Source organism: Xenopus tropicalis, chromosome 5 (assembly GCF_000004195.4).
Source record: "Xenopus tropicalis strain Nigerian chromosome 5, UCB_Xtro_10.0, whole genome shotgun sequence".
NCBI lineage: Eukaryota > Metazoa > Chordata > Amphibia > Anura > Pipidae > Xenopus > Xenopus tropicalis.
The window spans coordinates 28,102,014-28,125,760 of NC_030681.2; the positions used below are offsets into that span (position 1 = coordinate 28,102,014).

The following is a 23,747-nucleotide window of genomic DNA, read 5'->3' on the forward strand; positions in this document are numbered from 1 at the left end:
CCCCACTGACTGTAGCCGGAAGGGCTCAAAAATATAGAAGCCGCACTAAATCTCCTAATGTTCCTATAGGACTGCGTCCTTTGCTAGAGGTCAGAATCGGGGGGCAGGCGCTCAATGAGCAAAAGTAACGGGGTACCAGAGGCGAATGAATCAGGGCAGGTTACTGGCCAAGGACCGGTTATTCCCAGGAGATAGGGGTTACTGAGATGCTGTATACTAGTGCGGGGAGGCTGCCACTGTGTGAGAGATGCTTCAGCCTTTATAGGAGCCTGCGTGTGGCCGCTAGCACCCAGGGGTGGCCAAGGGAATTGCATGTGGCCCCTTATACCCAAGGGCGGCACAATAGAGCGCAGCTAGTCCCTAGCACCCAAAGTGGAGAGAAGGCGCCTATGGGCTATGGGGGGCTGCTGGGGGCGGAGCCCAGCTTTCCCTGCAGGAGGTCGGCCAGCTCCACAGCGGCCAGTGCGCTCAATGTGTTTGACCGGCAGATGAAGAGGAGACAGAAGGACTGGGCAGTGTCACAGCCCGGGGCCCATCACTGTGACTATCTGAGGGAAGAGGTAAGTGACAGCCGGAAACACATGTGTGTCACACACAGGCAGGGCTCTGACGCTCCGAGTATAACTAGGCTCTCTGCCGTAAAGCAACACTGCCCAATGTTGCTTACCAGAAAGGAAGTAGTTTCTGCACACAGGCATAATGTTACCTTTGCTGGACCACTTATTTTCCCAATGATAAAGTATTATTATTTTAAGGCAAAAGTTTTAACACTTTTCTATAAATATATGGTCACTGATACTAAAAAAAAAAATATTATACATTATTAGCATTTACTTGTTAAAACTATCGGTGCTGTTTCTACTGTCATTGCACCTCAGTATTACATCTTGCTCTCTTTAAAGCTGCTTATTTATAGCTAATGAAGCTAACGACAGATTTATTAAAATGCTACTCTGAAAGGAGTGCAGTCTCTGCATGTATCAAAATTAACTGTAATGTATCAAAATAAATACATAATGCAGAATTGTTTTTCCATTTTATGCAGGTGGGAGAAAGAATTGCTGATCGAGTGTTTGATATAGCAAGGTAAGAAACCATTTTTACACTGTTTAGTCGGCCTGAGATATTTGTTCAGATTTCTCAGATCCCAGTCGTACCCATTTATGTCAGACTGGTCCCATTGTGTTGTGTGGCCACAGAAGCAAACACAGCAAGGTGCTTTATGTTGCAACTTTGGTCCAAATTGTTCAGGAAAATGTGTGTGACCCCATTCAGAGACTGTTCAAGAATGTGATTGATGTTGACTCTTAAGTATTGCCTGCAGGCAGTAGTCTGCTCTGACAGACCGACAGTTTTGCCATTTCTAGGTGTGCTTGCCTAATGTCTAATAGAGCTTGCCTTACAGGTGGTGCACAATAATCCCCATCCTTTGAAAGACTAACCGCTCCAACATTCTTTTCCACTGGCAACAATAGAAGTCGCTAGTGGAAAGGCCCATGTATCGATTCGGCTTTCCAAAGTCGCTTGAAGTTTCCTCATGCAGGCAACTTTGCCCGACTTAGGAAAGCCAAAGTGACACGTAGGCCTTTCCATGGGCGATTCATATTGTTGCCGGTGGAAAAGCATTTAGTCGCCTGTGGTAGCAGAGATCTATCGTCTAAAATGAACTACTTATCTAGTCTAAAAATGAACTACTCATTTAGAGTGTGACAGTGTCTAGGAACAGATTCTGGTTCATTTAGTCCACAGACACTCCTATCTATATTTGCAGATTGAGTAGTGAGGGTTTCAGTACAAAATATGGGGACATTCTTGTAAGATAAATATCACTAGATAAATGAGGCAAAAGAAAAACAAATTTTGGAGAAAGTTAAAAACAACTTATTTTTCTGTCACATGTCATTTTCAGGACGTTTCCTTTTGCTTTAGATCTTGGTAGTGGAAGGGGTTACATTTCACAGCATTTAACAAAGGTAAGTGTAATATTGTGTATCAATGTGATATTTAGGAGACAGGCACCAACAAATTCCTTTTGATTAAATGATTAAAGAAAAAAGCTCAACAAAACAAAACATTTTAAAAGATGCCAACAGCAGCTCTCCACCTTTTCGGCTGATTTATAACATAGCATTGGCTTTGGGGCTGTTTGTTGCATGAGCTTAGGGTGTACCAACTCATAATAAACAGTTTATATAGAGGTATTGGACCTCTTATCTGGAATGTTCAGGACCTGGGATTTTCCAGATAAGGGATCTTTTCATAATTTGCATCACTGTTCTTTAAGTCTACTAAAAATAATTTAAACATTTAATAATCCCAATAGGATTGTTGCGCCTCCAACAAGTATTAATTATATCTTAGTTGGGCACAGGTACAAAGATCTGTTTTATTATTACAGAGGAAAAAGGAAATCATTTTTAAAAATGATAACAGGTTTTTAGATAGCGGATCCTATACCTGTATGTATAAATGTATTAATTGAATGGTAAAAGCTGATTAATAATCAGTCTGACTCACATCAGAATTAGTTACTATTGCATTCTGTATTAGAATTCATTAGTATTCAGCTCTGTACCATGAGCACACTGTACCATGAGCACACTGAGCATGTGCAGTGCCACTGACACTGGAACGATTAAGCCAAAACCATATACAGTATCTAGTAGAATTAAGTCTAAAACAACTGGACTTTTCTGAGTTTTTCTTGAAAACGTTTCACCACTCATCCGAGTGGCTTCTTCAGTTCAAATGACTGGTAGGGAATTCCCCGGTATTTAAACTCTTGATGGTAGTAGAGTCACAGACATCCAATCACAATGGTTCCATTGAACTTGTTCAGTTAGGTGTTAGCTGAAACTGACAGGTGTAAGAAGGTATGATCCAATCACAATGGTACCAAGATTCTCATTGATGAAGGTGTTAATCCTTCAAAGTACATGACTGGAAGTGTGAACTGTTGTGAAACTGCCGGGGTAAGGATGTCAACGCGCCATTGTATGTTGGTGACAAGCGGTGTCTCAGGCCCCCTCCTCTGTTCAGGGATGGTTTTTCCAGGTTGGCATAAATGGCCTCTTTCACACTTCTTTCAAACCATCTGTCCTCTCGGTCCAAAATATGCACGTTACTGTCCTCAAAAGAGTGACCTTTTTCTTTGAGGTGTAGATAGACTGCTGAGTCTTGTCCTGAGGAGTTTGCCCGCCTATGTTGGGCCATTCTCTTACAGAGAGGTTGTTTTGTCTCCCCAATGTATAAGTCTGAGCACTCTTCACTACACTGGACAGCATAGACCACATTACTTTTCATGTGCTTGGGTGTTGGGTCTTTCGGGTGCACCAGCTTTTGTCTCAGGGTGTTGCTGGGTTTGAAAAACACAGGAATGCGATGTTTGTTGAAAATTCGCCTAAGTTTTTCCGATGTTCCAGCAACATATGGGATGACTATGTTGTTTCGCCTGCTGTGTTCCACTCTTCTGTTTGTAGGTCTGGTCTTTCTGTTGGTCTTTGATTTGGTTTTGATGAAGGCCCAGTCTGGGTACCCACAAGTTTTCAGAGCTCCTTTTAGATGTTTATATTCTTTCTCCTTAGCCTCTGCATTGGATGCCACAGTTTCAGCCCGATGAAAACCATATGTATTTATGCTGAAAAGGAATTTATACTGTAGTCCAGTGCTGTACAACTGATTACATGTAGTGACCCAACTATTAGCATGTTCAAGGGACAGATTATATTAAAATAATGATGGCATACAGTACAGTCTGTAGAGAACTTGAGCAGACTGAGGGCCAAAAAAAAACCTTTGGAGGGACACATCTGGCCCACAACCCTGCTGTAGGTAATAGTGAAGTTTGCATTCGCTTTAGATTTCTATAAATAATCAGTAAAGCAAATAGTCATATAATATTCTGCATTGAGGTGGCTACCAGTTTGGCTCCTGTGTGCAGTTATGTGTAAAGCCCCCTGTTCAGGATTTACAGTGGTGTTGTGACCACATTGTACTGTTTGGAAAAATATGGCAAAGGTTTTCTCCTTAGATCCAACCATGTACTATGTGACTTGTTTCTGCTTCTGTTAGACGCAGGGTGAGATTAATTATATTTACCTTTCTCTCTCTCTCTGTAGGATATCGTAGAGCGATTTGTCCATGCAGACCTGTCTGAGAAGGCTTTGGTAAGACAATTGCCTTTCTCTGCTGCTAGTGCTGTTAAAGCACTTTCACGTGTGCTAATTTCTACTCGTTCTTCGCAGAGAAACCTGGCTGCATCGGAAATTCCATCTGTGAGAGTTATTGTTGATGAAGAATTTGTCCCTTTTAAAGAGAACACATTTGACCTTGTTGTGAGCAGTCTGAGGTATTATTATTCCTTTTTGTATATATCACACCCATGCAGAAGAGTTTAAATGTTGTTCTGTGCCTCCAAGTACCATGTATCTACTGACGCTCCATAACAGGGAGCTAACAACTTATGAGCCAAAAAAATGTTGTTGTGCCTCTAGGAAGTTTCTTTTTTGCTTTGATCAATGTCTTGCTTTCGTAACTTCAAATAAATAATAACAAGAGGTCTTCTGCACTCACCAATATATGTATATGTATGACATTAAGACATTCTGTGCATTAAGCTACCAAAAAATGTCCTCCCCTTTAAGCAAACAGGGATTGTTTGTCTATATATTCAAGCTGGCCAACTATGTTATCCCTGGTCTGGCCAGCCCTACACACGCTTTAATCTGATTCATTAAGAATTCTACTGCTTCATTATACATTTTTGTCTATATGAATTGTGTGGTCACAGCCTCATTGCACCCCCACCTAATAGTTAAAAATGTAGTGGTGAACCCAGCTTTCCCTATTTTGCTATTACTTTCATAACCTGCCAGTTTATGCTTAGATAGTACTTGTTTTTGGGAGGCCAACCTCAGTATACCAGATGACTAAGATCAGCGACACTGTAGCTTTTTTAGCTTCAGCCATCACTGTGAGTTCTTCAGAGCTCCAGAGGCTAAACATAGTCACATTAGTCCTAACCAGCTCTCTTGTGTATGGTTCTGTGTGTGGTGTGTGGCATTTGGCATAGAACATAAGTATTGCAATTTTTCAAATATCCGCATGGTGTCACTCTTTTACCTTAATAAATGCATTCCAAATATTTGTTAATGTTTCTTTTGACCACCTATATAGAAATACAAGTAGTTATCAGTATTATTAACGATAGTTTATCTGATGCCTGTTTACTTTTTACTTTAACAATTACCAAGAACCTTAGTGGAAAAATATTTGAATGCTTACAATATGTTAATCTAGATCAGTGCTGTCCAACTTCTGTTGTACCGAGGGCCGGAGTTTTTCCGACCTACGTGGTGGAGGGCCGATAATGGAAGCCAGTTTTGACCACTCCCCTTTTTGAACCCGCACCCACTTGAAACCACACCCATGTTATCACATGACCATACCCATATTAATGGTTGTAGTACAGCAAAAACCTTCCATACTCTGCCTGCCCTACCCTGCCTGTGTGCCATACTCTGCCTACCCTACCCTGCCTTTGTGTGTGCCATACTCTGCCTGTCCTACCCTGCCTTTGTGTGTGCCATACTCTGCCTTCCCTACCCTGCCTGAGTGTGCCATACTCTGCCTGCCCTACCCTGCCTGTGTGCCATACTTTCACTGTGTGTGCCATTCTTGGCTGGTTTGTGCCATACTTGGCCTGTGTGTGCCATACTCTGCCTGCCATACCCTGCCTGTGTGTGCCATACTCTGCCTTCCCTACCCTGCCTGTGTGTGCCATACTTTCACTGTGTGTGCCATTCTTGGCTGGTTTGTGCCAAACTTGGTCTGTGTGTGCCATACTCTGCCTTCCCTACCCTGCCTGTGTGTGCCATACTCTGCTTGCCCTATGCTGCCTGTATGGCACACACAGGCAGCATACAGTGACACAATGCTGGCACTGCTCCTACAGTCTGCACAATAACTATATATTAAAAAACCTTTTAATTGCAGTACCACCTCAGTATATGTTCTTTTTGTAGTGTGCAGGGATTATTTGGGGGTTTCTACTGCTCCTGAGGTGTGAACACGGGAACAATGTGGGTGATTACAGCCTGAGGTGTGAACACTGCAGGGGGTGAACAATGCAGAGATTAAAAGGTGTGAACAGTACAGGGGATTACATATTTAAACAATACAGCCTGATTACAGAACCATGCAGGGGGGGCAGTTAATCACAGTACTGATACCATTTAAAGCTTACACAAGAGTAAGCCATCAAAGCAGCCAGACAGGTGGGGGGCCACACAGAGGGGGGTCGCGGGCCGCCAGTTGGACAGCACTGATCTAGATTACCATTATCCAGTCCTTGAGAAGGATATTAATGAGCTGGAGAGAGTGCAGAGAGTGCAGAGAGTGCAGAGACTGCAACTAAACTGGTATAGGGGATGGAAGATTTAAACTATGAGGTTAGACTGTCGAGGTTGGGGGTGTATGGAAAAATAAAGGTGCTTGCGAGGGGACATGCTTACTCTGTACAAGTACATTAGAGGGGATTATAGGCAGATAGGGGGTGTTCTTTTTTCCCATAAAAACAACCAGTGCCATCCCTTTAGAATAGAGGAATGGAACTTTCATTTAAAGCAGCGCAGGCAGTGAGCAGTGAGGTTGGGGAATGCCCTTCCTAGTGATGTTGTAATGGCAGATTCTGTTAATGCCTATAAGAGGGGCCTGGATGAGTTCTTGAACAAACATAATATCCAAAGCTATTGTGATAATAATATCTACAGTTAGTATTGAGGTTGGTATATATGGTTTATGTATGTGAGTGGATAGATAGGTCAGTATGGGTCTGTATGTGAGTGGAGAGATAGGTCAGTAAGGGTGTGTATGTGATTGGATAGATAGGTCAGTGTGGGTCTGTATGTGAGTGGATAGATAGGTCAGTATGGGTCTGTATGTGAGTTGATAGATAGGTCAGTATGGGTCTGTATGTGAGTGGATAGATAGGTCAGTGTGGGTCTGTATGTGAGTGGATAGATAGGTCAGTGTGGGTCTGTATGTGAGTGGATAGATAGGTCAGTGTGGGTCTGTATGTGAGTGGATAGATAGGTCAGTGTGGGTCTGTATGTGAGTGGATAGATAGGTCAGTGTGGGTCTGTATGTGAGTGGATAGATAGGTCAGTGTGGGTCTGTATGTGAGTGGATAGATAGGTCAGTGTGGGTCTGTATGTGAGTGGATAGATAGGTCAGTGTGGGTCTGTATGTGAGTGGATAGATAGGTCAGTATGGGTTTATATATGTAATTAATAGGTCAGTATGGGTTTATAAATGTAATTAATAGGTCAGTATGGGTCCTATGGGATTTTTAGAAGTGTATTTATCAAATGTTGAGTTTGTAACTTTCACCCATTGATAAATACATTAAAATCCCATAGGAATGAACAGAATGTGGGTGAGTTTTTATGCATTAAGCTCTAAACTCACATTTCGATAAATCTGACCCTTAGGGCCAGATTAATTAAAGTACGAATTAAGAGTACAATTTGCGAAAATTCGCATTAAATATGAAAATTTCTGATGTGCGTTTATTTTGCGACGTGCTTGGACGAAAATATTGTGGTACGATCCGAAAGTGACCAAATTTTCTTATCCGAACGATCGTAAACAGAGCGAAAACCTTTCTGACTTTGATCCTTCGGTGCATGATTCTCAATGAGGACTCAATGGCACTCTGCAGCTCCAACCCGGCCCAAGGAAAGTCTCCCATAGGGCTCAATGGCACTCTGCAGCTCCAACCCGGCCCAAGGAAAGTCTCCCATAGGGCTCAATGGCACTCTGCAGCTCCAACCTGGCCCAAGGAAAGTCTCCCATAGGGCTCAATGGCACTCTGCAGCTCCAACCCGGCCCAAGGAAAGTCTCCCATAGGGCTCAATGGCACTCTGCAGCTCCAACCCGGCCCAAGGAAAGTCTCCCATAGGGCTCAATGGCACTCTGCAGCTCCAACCCGGCCCAAGGAAAGTCTCCCATAGGGCTCAATGGCACTCTGCAGCTCCAACCCGGCCCAAGGAAAGTCTCCCATAGGGCTCAATGGCACTCTGCAGCTCCAACCCGGCCCAAGGAAAGTCTCCCATAGGGCTCAATGGCACTCTGCAGCTCCAACCCGGCCCCTCCCATAGGGCTCAATGGCACTCTGCAGCTCCAACCCGGCCCAAGGAAAGTCTCCCATAGGGCTCAATGGCACTCTGCAGCTCCAACCCGGCCCAAGGAAAGTCTCCCATAGGGCTCAATGGCACTCTGCAGCTCCAACCCGGCCCAAGGAAAGTCTCCCATAGGGCTCAATGGCACTCTGCAGCTCCAACCCGGCCCAAGGAAAGTCTCCCATAGGGCTCAATGGCACTCTGCAGCTCCAACCCGGCCCAAGGAAAGTCTCCCATAGGGCTCAATGGCACTCTGCAGCTCCAACCCGGCCCAAGGAAAGCCTCCCATAGGGCTCAATGTCACTCTGCAGCTCCAACCCGGCCCAAGGAAAGTCTCCCATAGGGCTCAATGTCACTCTGCAGCTCCAACCCGGCCCAAGGAAAGTCTCCCATAGGACTCAATGGCACTCTGCAGCTCCAACCCGGCCCAAGGAAAGTCTCCCATAGGACTCAATGGCACTCTGCAGCTCCAACCCGGCCCAAGGAAAGTCTCCCATAGGGCTCAATGGCACTCTGCAGCTCCAACCCGGCACAAGGAAAGTCTCCCATAGGGCTCAATGGCACTCTGCAGCTCCAACCTGGCCCAAGGAAAGCCTCCCATAGGGCTCAATGGCACTCTGCAGCTCCAACCTGGCCCAAGGAAAGCCTCCCATAGGGCTCAATGGCACTCTGCAGCTCCAACCTGGCCCAAGGAAAGTCTCCCATAGGGCTCAATGGCACTCTGCAGCTCCAACCCGGCCCAAGGAAAGTCTCCCATAGGGCTCAATGGCACTCTGCAGCTCCAACCCGGCCCAAGGAAAGTCTCCCATAGGGCTCAATGGCACTCTGCAGCTCCAACCCGGCCCAAGGAAAGTCTCCCATAGGGCTCAATGGCACTCTGCAGCTCCAACCCGGCCCAAGGAAAGTCTCCCATAGGGCTCAATGGCACTCTGCAGCTCCAACCTGGCCCAAGGAAAGTCTCCCATAGGGCTCAATGGCACTCTGCAGCTCCAACCTGGCCCAAGGAAAGTCACAATACCGAAGCTTGAATGAATCTGAAACTTTCGTACTCATTGCGACAAATACGATTTTGTCGTGCAAATTGTCGCAAAGTACAAAAAAGGCACGCAAATTTACGAAAATAACGCAGAAAATACACAAATGTTGTAAACTTTAGAAAATATGAATTATTTGTAATCGGACCTGTCATACTTTAATGAATGTGCCCCTTAGTGTATTTTATTATATAATCCCAAATGCGTGCTAGTTGCTCTGGCAATGCATCTTCTCACTGGGGATTTATACATAAAACTGGAGTAACTTTGGGTTCCAGATTATGACTGTCTTGGTGCAGTTTACTATTTAGAGCTAATTGCTGAGGAAGTAACACTGCAGTAATTTTGTGGATACCCCAGTATCTGTACATGCCTGTATATTTTCACACCCCCGCCGACTCACTGTACAGTACATGTATTTATATTGTGAGAATTAGTAGTGAACTGTCTACCTCCCCTTTGATAAATATGCCCCTGTGTAGAAACATAAATACATATTTGTCTGAGATTGATAGTTTGTATTCCTGACCCTGTATACATGCAAATATTAAAAGCAAATTATGTAGCTAGATATTGTGTATAATGTACCCACTGCTGCCATTTATCAGGATATTAGAAGGCGCTAAGGATTTTCTTGACCATGAAAATTTTTGCCCAGCTGCCTAGACGAGTTCTTTTAGCAGTAGGGATAACTAGACCTTTCAGTAAGCTCTTGTTCCTGCCATAACATCAGTAATAATTCTCAAGGCTCCTTTTAAAGTGTCAGAAATTAACAGAAATAATTTTTGGGATTACACTGCCCTATTAATATGTTCAGTGGCTTTCCCCCCTCCTTGTAGCTTGCACTGGGTGAATGATCTGCCACGAGCTTTCCAAGAGGTGAGTATTATTAAATTCAATACATCACAGTGAGCTTTTTTTCTCTTTATCACTTCTCTGTTCCCCTCCCTCTTTCTGTCTCTGATCTTTTCTGATCTCCCCTTTGACACTTGGACAGTAGCTGCCTTCTTTGTATTCCCTGTGTCATTTTTTGCCATTTTAATTGCTTGCTGTCTGTCCCTGCCTGCCTGTTTCCTTTACTTTTCTCAGGGTGAACCATCATATTCTTGTTTCCCCTTTTGCCCTTGTCAATTCACAACCATTTATAGACATAGCATATCCTCCCATAATGATAAGTCTCTTTATGACTGGCAACCTTGAAGTCAGTGAAGTCAGTGAAATGCTTACCATATATCTTACTGTACTGACCTCCTTTTGTACCTAGACTGAAAGGTACACAGTTTCATCTGCACATCATGTGACGTGTGAATGTTGTTAGAATAGTCTTTCTACCAAAATTACAGGTTCCTAACACAGCCTGTCTTCCTACCTGATGGTTACATAATTAGCACAATTACCTTAGCCTTACTGCTATTATGCAGCTTTCATATTAGTCTGCTGAATTAACTTGTAACCACATTATCATTTCCACCACCATGTTACATCTATCATAGCTCATTAATATCTATTCATCGCAGTGAATAGACTGTATGTAGGCTAATGGCTGATTTTCAGCAAGTTTCAGGCTGGTTCTTAAATGTTAAACTACAAACTAAGAAATGGTAGTAACCTAAACTTAGAAATGGCTCAATTAATTTAACCTAAATGTCTCAAATGTCAGGAAATCAAGTAAATAAAACGTACCAAATACAAAAGAGAGATCCAGGGGTATAAACCCCGGATCTGTCTCACAGTTGATCCAGGTCAAATTCCCAACACCATCATATCAGCTCTCACAATGTGAAATCCTAAATACAAAGAACTCACCGTTGTTCAGAAGTGGTTCAGGTGCTCAGAGCCCCGAACCTGTAGCTGGGGAAGGCGAAATCACGCATATGCAAATGCGTGCATATGCATATGCGTGGTTCTTAAATGTAGCTCAAATACATAGTATACTGGCTGTCCTAGATAGGAGTGAGTCTGTGGGTTAAGTGATCTCATGATAGGGACCCTTTTTAAAATCCAAGGGGCATCGCATTGTGACACTGAACAGCTCACTTAATCTCCTGGAGGCTCATTTATCAACACTGGGCAAATTTGCCAGTGGGCAGTAACCTATAGCAACCAATGAGCGATTGGCCTTTTTCAGCCAGCTGCAGGTAGAACAATGACTGCAACAAAATGATTGGCTGCCATGGGTTACTGCCCACTGGCAAATATGCCCAGTGTTGATAAATGATTCCCCTATTGGTGTTGTGGCAGCCATAGTGTTTCTGCTATCACTGACCTTCATTGCCCTGCTATCACAGCTCTAGGAATATGCTAAGCCCTATGGGGGATGGGGATTATTCTCTCTTGCATTTTTGCAGCAATTTTGATTGAGAATTTTAGATCTTTTCTGGGTTCAAACTCTGCTTCCGCTTGTTGTCCAACATTAGACGGCCCCCAACAAGGTTGCCATTATAACATGTTAGTGACTGACCTCTGCAGTTCTAGATATACAGTGGCTTGCAAAAGTATTCGGCCCCCTTGAACTTTTCCACATTTTGTCACATTACAGCCACAAACATGAATCAATTTTATTGGAATTCCACGTGAAAGACCAATACAAAGTGGTGTACACGTGAGAAGTGGAACGAAAATCATACATGATTCCAAACATTTTTTACAAATAAATAACTGCAAAGTGGGGTGTGCGTAATTATTCAGCCCCCTTTGGTCTGAGTGCAGTCAGTTGCCCATAGACATTGCCTGATGAGTGCTAATGACTAAATAGAGTGCACCTGTGTGTAATCTAATGTCAGTACAAATACAGCTGCTCTGTGACGGCCTCAGAGGCTGTCTAAGAGAATATTGGGAGCAACAACACCATGAAGTCCAAAGAACACACCAGACAGGTCAGGGATAAAGTTATTGAGAAATTTAAAGTATGCTTAGGCTACAAAAAGATTTCCAAAGCCTTGAACATCCCACGGAGCACTGTTCAAGCGATCATTCAGAAATGGAAGGAGTATGGCACAACTGTAAACCTACCAAGACAAGGCCGTCCACCTAAACTCACAGGCCGAACAAGGAGAGCGCTGATCAGAAATGCAGCTAAGAGGCCCATGGTGACTCTGGACTAGCTGCAGAGATCTACAGCTCAGGTGGGGGAATCTGTCCATAGGACAACTATTAGTCGTGCACTGCACAAAGTTGGCCTTTATGGAAGAGTGGCAAGAAGAAAGCCATTGTTAACAGAAAACCATAAGAAGTCCTGTTTGCAGTTTGCCACAAGCCATGTGGGGAACACAGCAAACATGTGGAAGAAGGTGCTCTGGTCAGATGAGACGAAAATTGAACTTTTTGGCCAAAATGCAAAACGCTATGTGTGGCGGAAAACTAACACTGCACATCACTCTGAACACACCACCCCCACTGTCAAATATGGTGGTGGCAGCATCATGCTCTGGGGGTGCTTCTCTTCAGCAGGGACAGGGAAGCTGGTCAGAGTTGATGGGAAGATGGATGGAGCAAAATACAGGGCAATCTTGGAAGAAAACCTCTTGGAGTCTGCAAAAGACTTGAGACTGGGGTGGAGGTTCACCTTCCAGCAGGACAACGAACCTAAACATAAAGCCAGGGCAACAATGGAATGGTTTAAAACAAAACATATCCATGTGTTAGAATGGCCCAGTCACAGTCCAGATCTAAATCCAATTGAGAATCTGTGGCAAGATCTGAAAACTGCTGTTCACAAACGCTGTCCATCTAATCTGACAAAGCTGGTAGAGACATACCCTAAAAGACTGGCAGCTGTAATTGCAGCAAAAGGTGGTTCTACAAAGTATTGACTCAGGGGGCTGAATACTTACGCACACCCCACTTTGCAGTTATTTATTTGTGAAAAATGTTTGGAATCATGTATGATTTTCGTTCCGCTTCTCACGTGTACACCACTTTGTATTGGTCTTTCATGTGGAATTCCAATAAAATTGATTCATGTTTGTGGCTGTCATGTGACAAAATGTGGAAAAGTTCAAGGGGGCCGAATACTTTTGCAAGCCACTGTATCCTGGAGAGTAAAGCTTTGGCCTTCAAATCAACTGAATTGCTCCTGGCTTCCCTGCTGTCCATGTTTCTGGGCCCCTACTGTTTGCAAACCTCTGCTCTATATTATATATACATATCTGTTACCTTATAATATAGGTGAAAATATATGCAACCTCTTTCACCCCACATATCTAATCCCATCATGCCTTTAGCCTTCATTAAGATGAAGGTAAGTAGCAACATCCTCCGCAGTATAAAGGTTGCCATACACGCTAAGATCCACACGCTTGGCGGATCTTCTCCTGATATCTCCAACTACGGGTTGACAATATTGTTCTAATTCAGCCTTGTGGTCAACACCGTATTAAAAGGGGTGGTTCATTTTTATTACAGTTTTAAAATATAAATAGATACACTCATTTAATCATATTTGCAATTTGGTTCAATTAAAAAAAAATGGATCACATTCAAAATAGCTACCTGTAAACTGGTGCTGCATAGATCAGTGGGTCTCTCCTTTGCCCAAGACGGGGTTTGCTGACACCTTGGCTGTATAAGGTCCTGTCCACATCATTCTGAAGTTACAAGCAGCAGAGGAAGGGGTTGAGAAAGTGCAGGTATCGATCGCTACTGCACATACACATTTCATTTACATATCTGTGATCTGATTGGCTGACGTAATTCAGCCAGTTAGATCAATCAAGGGACGTGCAGAGAAGTGAGCATTGCCTGCTCCCCCCTACAATATGAGTCCCCTGGCTGGCACAGTACCGAATGCATGATATACGCTCGGGTGCAGGCACAATGTAGCCGAAATACACATAAAAACGTGAGACTTCGCATTTTCTCACGTTTTTATGCATATTTCGGCTACATGTGCCTGCACCCAAGTGTATCTCATTCATTCGGGTGCAGGCACAGGTAGGGCGCATTTACAGTAGCAGGGCGTTTTTTTAGCTTGCTGAGAATACGCCGCATCTGACATCAGCTTTATGCAGCACAAACTTTACAGGTAGCTATTTTGAAAACAATCCTTTTTTTAATTAAAGGAGAAGGAAAGGCTAAGTCACTTGGGGGTGCCAAAATGTTAGGCACCCCCAAGTGACTTAGATTGCTTACCTTCTACCCCGGGCTGGTGCCCCTGTACGGAGAGAACAGCACCAGCCCGGGGTAGCAGCGAGCGCTTCCTACTTAACTGAACTTAAACAAGAAAGTCGGCTTTTCACTCTACTGCGCATGCACCGGCCCACGGATTTCGCCGGCAGAAAAAAAAGGAAGGAGGAGGCGCTTCCTACAGGTACCCTGGGCTGGTGCTTTTTTCTCCTAACAGGGGCACCAGCCCAGGGTACAAGGTAAGCGATCTAAGTCACTTGAAGGTGCCTAACATTTTGGCACCTCCAAGTGACTTAGCCTTTCCTTCTCCTTTAAAGCAAATTGCAAATGTGGTTTAAATGACTGTATCTATTTATGTATTTCCAAACTCTAATAAAGGTGAACCGCCCCTTTAGTTACCTTTTGATACTATTTACCGAACACAGCTTTATGAATGCCCCTATAAACCAGTATAATCTTGTCTTTTAGATACATCGCATCTTAAAACCAGATGGAGTATTCATTGGCGCCATGTATGGCGGTGAAACCTTGTTTGAACTCCGCTGCTCTCTACAACTGGCAGAGATAGAAAGAGAAGGAGGCTTTTCACCCCACATATCTCCCTTCACTGCTGTAACTGATCTGGGAAACCTCATGGGACGTGCCGGCTTTAACATGCTGACTGTGGTAATGTTCAAAGTAAAATGTTGCCACTCCCCACCAGGCCTGGACTGAGATTTAAAATTGGCCCTGGCATTTCAAGTACACAGAACCCCACACAGCCCCCCACCAGCCTACTAAACAGTGACTGTCTGTGGCATCTTACTATTGCCCCTCTGTTATTTGCCAAAACCCACAGATTGCCATTCTGGGCCTGCTCCCCATTTGTAAGATAACCATGTACTACGAGCTGTAGATAAAGGCACCAAAATCTATAGCCCTTAGGCACAATATAAGAGGAGGCTTTGTAAGGTGCACAGTAAGGTAATTCAGCTGCTGATTGTAGCTGTTTTGGCCACTACGGAGAAGTAGAATAAGAGAGGATGTGGCCTATTTCTAGGAGAGATTTGATGGCAGCATGGGGGCTAGACCTTTAAAGGAGCATGACCAGCAATGCTTTTTTGGTCTAGCTATAAAGGGCTGGCTAATATGCTGCGTATGTACAGCTTATCAAGGCTACTTAATTTTTCTATTACTGACCCCCTTTTTATGCATTCTGCTTTTTCTTTCCCTTTTGCAGCAGCACAGGCTGTGTAAGCAATACATGATATAGCCACCAGGGGTCCCCCTGCATTAACTAACATCTAAGGCCCATGGATGCAAATGAGCAGAAGCTTATGATTGTCCACTCCATCTGTTGCTAATCTACAGTTCACTTCATCACTGTCATTTATTTTTACATTTTTTTGTATTTTTCCTTTCCTGGCCCTATGTGTATAATCCAGTCTCTGTTCTGTATTTGTGCAGGATGCAGATGAAATTCAGATTCAGTATCCAGGGATGTTTGAAGTTATGAAAGATTTGCAAGGTAAGTACCAAGTGTCCTGTTGACATCTAAGCAACTATTTCTGCCCAAGCTGTAACCCAGTGCGCCTCTAGCTACACATCTTCATCCTGTTGCCCCAGTGCCTAGTTCTAAGTTAATCAGGCTTGATTATCAATACAATGCAAATATGCACCTGGACAGTAACCTATATCAACCAATGAAATGTTTTCTTTCATTTGATACCTGCAGCTGGCTGAACAAAGCTAATCGGATTGGGTGATATTGGTTAATGCCCAGGTACTAGTTTGCCCCGTGTTTGTATATGATCCCCATGTGAGCAATCAGATATCTGTTAAAATTTCAAACTGGAGCACATCAGAACAACACATTTTATTAAATAATAAAGTCTGCATGAAAATGTTTTAGAATAGTGATTTGCACAATGTATGCCATAATAAGTTAGTGATTAATGTCTTCATTTATACATCCCTGTAGTTTCAGCCCATACGCAGGAAAACCTAATTTCTGCTTGATCATTTGCGACATCCCTAAGCTTAGTTTGTCCGCATCTGCCCAGAGCTCACTGGGCATGTGCGGTGTCACTGACTCACAAAATATGACATAACAAGCTTCAAGATGGGGAGCTCCTGTGCACAACTTTGAAGGCCTGCATCAGTAGGGCTATAGAGATGTTGAATATTAAGCTGGTGCACCAGGTTTATTATATGAAATATGTCATTTGTAGCCATATTTATTTTTAGAGTTTACCTTTAAAGAATATAAAATTCTCATTATCCTTCATGGGACAGAAGTTAGCATTACAGTATACGTTTTTTTACTAAAAAAAAGTGCCCTGAAAATGACGTTCATTTTTGCTGAAAATGTAAGAGCAAATAAATGAGTTGTGGCTGATGCTGTCAATTGTAGCCACTAGATGGCTCCTAAAGTATTTCATTTTGCAATACTGTTGCCATGGGTCTCTGTTACAACAATATGCTTGCTTGCTTTTTTTTTTTGTTTTGTTTAGTAGAACCAGTCATGTTGATAACAGGAAGCTCATGTCATACACAAACAATTAGGACTTTTTGGCCTTAAATGAAAGGGTTAAAACTTGCTCCCCATCCATCAATGATTTTTGCTATGAAACTGCTAGTTCAATTCAGGCAGAAGTTCTCATCAGAGTTACATTTTAGTGGGAAGCAATTACTCTGCTTCCCACAGCTTCTGTTGACGTAAAAGGACCTGTTCTGATCTTTGTTTTCCTTTTGTTACAGTTTCTGAATTAACCTATTGGTTCTGCAATTATCCATTTTTGAATGTAACTATTTTTCAACCAGACTTCATTGTCTAAGTAGAAGGTTAGCAATAGCTTCTAAGTGGAATTTAATGTTTCACTTTACAAAATTGAGCATAGGGATTCATAGAAATTTAGAATAAACAAAATAGAAAGTATAATAATTGGAAAAAATACATAATTTAAAAAACAGGACAGATGGAAAGATGTATGTATATATATATATATATATATATATATATTTATATATATATATATACACACACACACACACACAGTGTATCTGTATGTGGCTCTAACTACTAAAAGATACTGGCAAAAATCAGGGACCTTATTTATTAATGTCCCAGAAGCAAGTGCTAGAGCACTAAGGGGAGCAAAGACATACCCTTTAGGGCAAAGACACACAGGGCCATTAGTCGTGTGACTTTTTAAAAAGTTGCGGCGACTAATACATGCAACGGAAACACACACATGATTTATTGCAGCAACGCAATTATACTCAATGGGCGAAAAGTCGCCACGACTGAGTTGATTAGAAGTCATGCCGACTAATCGCCCCGTGTGTCTTCGCCCTTAGTGCTCATTCAAAACAACTGTGTCCCGTGGCATAACTGCAGTTATAGGTCACATTTATGTACTGCCCTTATCTAGCAAGCCCAGCTTGATGACCAAATACAGTATAATTTAAGGTAATATATGTCTGGAACTGCAGTAAAACAGAATAGTCAATAAGGCAATGTAATCTCATTTTGAGATAACAGGGCACTGACCAAAAGATGAACTATAAAAGGTCTATAAAATTAATCTTGTTAAATTATAACAAAATTCTTTACCAAAGTAAAGATTTTTCTTTTAATTAACATATTCTGTGTTTAGCTACCCGGTCCCATTTGTTGGAAACTCTTTTAGCCAGTACAGTAAGTAATGAGTAGCAGGGGCTTATTGTTATCTCACAAGAGCAGTAACTTTATATCCTCCTGTAATTAGAAGGGCTGTAGTAAATCCAATTTCAATTAATGAACGGGTTTCTTCCCCTAAGGTGCATTTTTCCACTGGAAGCACTTGGTGTAAGATGTTAAATAGTGAATTGCAATTCACAGAGATGACAAGAAGCGCACCAGTCAGCATTTCCGAGTGTCAGAGACAGAACGTCTAACAGCTATTTGCATCAAATAACGCTAATGCGGCTATTAATTATACACCGGCAGCAATAACAGGCAGTGTTTGTAAAGTACACCAAGAGCCTGTATTTGTTTTCCCCAGAGTATGGTAATATTACTCAGCAGGGAGGGATGTCAATAATTAGGTGGAAAGCAATGCCAAAGGGAACTTGGAAATTGGAAGCATTGCTATGTACCAATATCACACTTTGTTTACATGTGTCATAGGGCAAATATAAGGCACTTTAACCCGATAATGGCACTATATGGCAAATACTTAGGTCTTCTCCTTAAACTATACTGTGGTTATAGGCCGATGGCACACAGCCCTCTACCAAAACACTCTGCATGCCCAGAACTGATTCCCATAGCAAGCAACAGACAAAAACAGACAAAAAAACAAGCTTTTCTGGGAAGTGTGTATGTATCAGTGTTTCATTGTGCTTCTCCACTTAGCTGTGTGCTGTATCCCTTAGCTTTGGTTTAAAAAAATGCATAGAAATTATATAAAATATATCAGGCCTTCTGCAGCATGCTTACCAGCCTGAACCATTTTCCCTATCTGCCATGGGCATTTCTCTATGGGGCTAACAAGTGATCAAGAGTAGGAACTTCATGATTGCCTCCTTCGTCACTGAGTATTGCCATCATTATACCTGCACTGGCCTCATGTATTCAGTGCCTGCATATACCAGTTATTGAAGCTATATTACATCTACATATTAACCTTTAGCAATCATATGCTTGCTTTCATATAAGAGACCAGTTGATTGGTTCTGTGGGTTACTTATTGCATTTCCCCTTGCATACTGTACGGAGTAGTGATAATATATTGAGCCTTTTTGGGTGGATTTTATGGTTTCAGCGCAAATGAAGCATGTTGCATTATAATGATAATGTTATTACTAATGAAAATTGTGCATGGAAAGCTTAATGCAGGGGAGAGAGAGTAATTTGTGAGCCCAGAGCTAAATACCCATTGTTGAGTGTGCACATCTATGATCTTCATTCTGGGAATACCACATGAAAAATCTGGCTCTTAGGTGAAGGGAGTTAGTTCAGGATCCAAAGGCCTTTTGCAGATGCCAGAATGCAAAGTGCAAAATATAGGCTGTGCAAATGAGGCCTCCAATATGTTGCGGATACCCCCTTAGGATACCCCCTTATCTTATTCTATATACTTCCCGCAGTTGCTTGCCCCTTCCTAGAAAAGGCATAAATCAGTAGTGATATTGGCATTTCAGTGTTTCCAGCACTACATACAACTTAGGTTCTGTGGGGCTAACAGTGTGGGAATTGTGGAAAAAGTTCCATGTTGTTCTATAGACCTGGCTTCCTCTTTAAAAGTAATTCTTTCTGTAACGGTAGGTGCTTGTTTATTTCAGGTATGGGGGAGAGTAACTGCGCATGGAACAGAAGATCGTTGCTTCACAGGGATTCAATGATAGCAGCTGCTGCCATATATCAAGGTAACAACCCAGCCACTCAGCCGTTTGATAGCAGTAAGAGTAACTGTTCCCCTGCTTTCAAATACAGCATTTGGGGCACAATTAAATCTGAGAGGGATACAGCTCTCATATAAATATTTCCTAGGTTTTGGGGTTTTTGTTTTGTTTTTTTTAAATCACTTTATTTATTTTTTTTTTTTACGCAAATCTAGAAGCCTGGGCCCTTTTTTTTTATTATTAATTTTGTTGATAGATCCTCCTTGTGGAGCCCTGAAACAAATGGCCAGGAATTGTCTCAAAATGAATTGCATGAGAATTTTGTTATTTCATGGTATTCATAGCACTGACACATTTCAATACATAATTTTTGCCCTAGAAGCGCTTACAATCTAAGGTCCTTATCACATTTACACACAGTAGAGTCAATTTTATCAAGAGCCAGTAATTTTTCTGTATATTTTTGGATTGTGGAAGGAAACCAACGCAGACACAGATTAAACATACAAAATACTATCAAATCATGCCCTAGCTGGAATCAATCTCAGGACCCCACCGCTGATACCCTCTGGGCCACCATACTGTCCATTGCCATGGTTATTGTGTTTTAAACACTTGCTATAAGTATACCAATTCTTTTGGGAACAGATTAATCCTTCCTGATAGAAGTTTGCTGTGTCTAGATCAAAGAAGTATCAACCATTGCCGTAGATGCAGGGAACTCGAGTTAAACACAGGTTACTATTGCAAACATAGCACACAACCCATTTTTCACATTAGAAGCTAAAGAGAACAATTTGTGATTCATTCTTAATGTTTTTCTTATCCATAGACATGTATGGAGAGGAGGATGGGACAGTGCCGGCAACCTTTCAGGTTTATTATATGATTGGTTGGAAGCCACATGAGTCGCAGGTAACCATCTAGATTTAATTTTAAATGCCGTAATATAGGATGTGCATTTCCTTGTGCCCTCAGTGTATAGTAAAAAGACAACAGTGTCTTAGTGTACCCCCCATGGCATCTTACTAAAATGACCTGTGCAACTAGCTATAGCTGGGACTGTGTAGTTTTTGTTGTCTAGAAGGTGAAGACCTTATCTGACATGGTCTTTTAGGATATGCCTGGGCTAGGGCACAGCCAGCTTTTCTCTGTGCTATTTCAGAAATGTATTTGTGGGCAGATAGACATTCCTGTTATAATCTTGACCTTGCACAGCTGAGGATTGTATGCGGCACTGCAGTACTAAATATTGCCAGATTCGGAGCAGGTCCTCAAAGGGCACGAGCTGTAAGCAGTCCTTTTCATAACCCGTCCAATTACATTTGTTTATTTTAGCTTGCGCCTCTCTATTTGCTACTCTCGCCTTCATGAATTATTTATAACTGGTCATCTGCAATTAAAGGAGAAGGAAAGGTAGAAACTTAGTAAGTAAGCTTTATCAGAAAGGTCTATGTAAATACAGCCATAAGCACTCACAGTAATGCTACACTGAGTCCTCTGTCAAAAGAAACACAGGATTTCTAGTCTCTTTTTTTGTAAACATGATCCCATCCCTGTGATGGATGATCTGAGGTAAAAAAGCTACTTGCTAAAAGCTAAAATTGCAGCTGCTATCTTAAGCAAACTGAGAAAGCTTCTGAAACTGTTTACTCAGGTATGGTAATGGTTTCTGCAGAATAAATATATTGTTCTAGACAATAATGTGGCAAATCTATTAGCAGTAAGGGCTCTGGCACACGGGGAGATTAGTCGCCCGCGACAAAACTCCCTGTTCGCGGGCGACTAATCTCCCCGAGTTGCCATCACCTGCCATCCCACCGGTGAAAATGTAAGTTGCCGGTGGGATGGCACACGCGGCGGCGCGATTTCGGCAAATCGCCGAAGTTGCCTCGCGAGGCTTTTTCGGTGATTTGCAGAAATCGCGCCGCCGCGTGTGCCATCCTACCGGCAACTTACACTTTCGCCGGTTTTGTCACGGGCGACTAATCTCCCCGTGTGCCAGAGCCCTTAAAGGCCAAAATGACTTTCCTTCTCCTTTAATGAAACACAGTAAATATTGTTTAACTTCTAATTGACCATTGTTCTCTAGGCCAAGCCAGCCAAGAGGGGTTCTGCTACTGTATCTTTTGGTGATTTGAAAAAAGTGAAGGAGATAGTATCTGAAACAAGAACAGAAGAAAAATAGTGGTGCTTGCCTTTCCTTCCAGAGTTCTACATAAGAAAAAGGAGTCTCAGTATGTGAAGTATTTATTTTCTATGAAAATAAAGTAATAAAATTAGATATTATGTTTTTTTAAAAAAAAGCTTTGTTTTTATGTGAAAATGTTTTTCTGATTATGGGGGAGTTTTACTGATCTTGTATTATTCTTGCAAATGTTGCACTCATTCAATGTTCATCATCTGTGGCAAGATTTAATTGCGTTTCTTAGCAATTTTCACAACCTCGAAAGCACTCAAAACTTTTGGGGGATTTGCACAATATTTCGATTGAATGAAAAAAGTCTTGACAAACCTCAACTGCGTGGGGCACACAAATAATTCAGCTGAAACCCACAGTGATGTTCCCATTTGTTTGAATAAATCTCAGTGGGTTTCAGGTCATGATTTTTTTTTTTTTTGCCAAAATACTGAGATTTGATATGCTTAATAATTCCTTTGGGATAAAGCATTTTGCACTCATGCTGTTGCTAAACAAACATCCTAAACAAAAGTCTGTTTCAGGACCCGTTTACTAATGTCCTCATTACCTATCTGTATCGGCACCCATGCACTTATATTGTAGATAAACTCTCGGTAACAGTCATCCATCTATTAGTGATGTGCAGGTTGGCAAAAAGTCGATTTGCACCTGGCCCTAACCTGCCCATGCCTAACTACCTACCTTTATTTATAGACCTGACACATCCCAAAGGGTGTGGGGCAGATCAGATGGGCACTTATAAATAGAGGCTGTGTGGATGTTGGCCCAAACTCACCCAACCTACATGTTACTATCATCTATATATGCAGATAAATTATTTGTAGTAGCATTTATCCACCTATATATGCAGATAAGCTATCTGCATTTATTGACTAGATGCATGAGTGGACCTTTTAAAGGAACAGTAACATCAAAAAATTCAAGCGTATAAAAGAAATTCCAATATAATGTACTGTTGCCCTGCACTGGTACAATTGGTGTGTTTGCCTCGGAAACACTACTATAGTTTACATAAAGAAAAATGCTGTGTATCCATGGGGGCAGCCATTCAAAGGAGAAAAGGCACAGGTTACATAGCAGATAACAGATAAAACACTATTGTATTATATCTGCTATGTAACCTGTGCCTTTTCTCCTTTTTTCTAGCTTGAATGGCTGCCCCCATGGCTACACAGCAGGGTATTTAAATAAGCTATAGTAGTGTTACTGTAGCAAACACACCAGTTTTACCAGTGCAGGGCAACAATGCATTATATTTCATTTACTTTATAAAGTTTTCATTTTTTTGGTGTTACTGTTCCTTTAAAATCCTGCCCCTCCTGCTTGAATTGGTCAGTATTATATCATGTGTATATGATCTACTATTTGGAGCTTGGGACCTGGGATTTGCCAGATAAGGCACATTTCTGTAATTTTAATCGCCATACCTTAAGTCTGCTAAAAATCATTTAAACATTAAATAAAACCAATAGGATTGTTTTGCCCCCAGTATGAATTCATGCAGCTTAGTTTCCATCAAGTACTGTTTTATTATTACAATAAAATAATTTTTTAAAATTTAAAAGTATTTATTTAAAATGGACCCTATGGGAGATGGCCTTCCCATAATTCAAAGTCTGGATAACAGGTTTCTGGATAAGGAATCCCATACCTGTACTGTTAAAAACTCTTATTTGCTGAGCCTCTGATCCCAGGATATCCAGATAAGAGGTCCCTTTAATAATTGACTGTTAAGATTATGGAAGAGCTTCGGGGATCTGTCAACTTGTAACTACATGGTAAACAAATCTGTCACCAGAAGAGCAGCCTTGGCCTCAGCTCTGTTTTCTACTTTAACAA

General features: G+C 42.1%; 1 protein-coding gene across 2 annotated transcripts; it reads left to right on the forward strand.

The window, feature by feature from the left end:
- The first annotated feature begins 24 nt into the window (after positions 1-24).
- ndufaf5 (NADH:ubiquinone oxidoreductase complex assembly factor 5) lies at positions 25-22,304 on the forward strand. Of its 2 annotated transcripts, NM_001016398.2 has the most exon segments (11): positions 111-560; positions 1,046-1,086; positions 1,910-1,973; positions 4,119-4,166; positions 4,245-4,348; positions 10,054-10,093; positions 14,807-15,004; positions 15,785-15,845; positions 19,646-19,729; positions 20,538-20,620; positions 21,798-22,304. In NM_001016398.2, coding segments are annotated over 11 exon segments (1,173 nt in total). In that variant the 5' UTR covers positions 111-206; the 3' UTR covers positions 21,894-22,304.
- Positions 22,305-23,747: the final 1,443 nt, after the last annotated feature.

Excerpts from the sequence above, each read along its gene's own strand:
- ndufaf5 (XM_012962997.3), top strand. The coding sequence starts at position 207 with ATGCTGTATACTAGTGCGGGGAGGCTGCCACTGTGTGAGAGATGCTTC. Across the intron at positions 1,087-1,909 it reads CGAGTGTTTGATATAGCAAG|GACGTTTCCTTTTGCTTTAG; the intron begins GTAAGAAACCAT and ends TGTCATTTTCAG. Across the intron at positions 10,094-14,806 it reads TGCCACGAGCTTTCCAAGAG|ATACATCGCATCTTAAAACC; the intron begins GTGAGTATTATT and ends CTTGTCTTTTAG.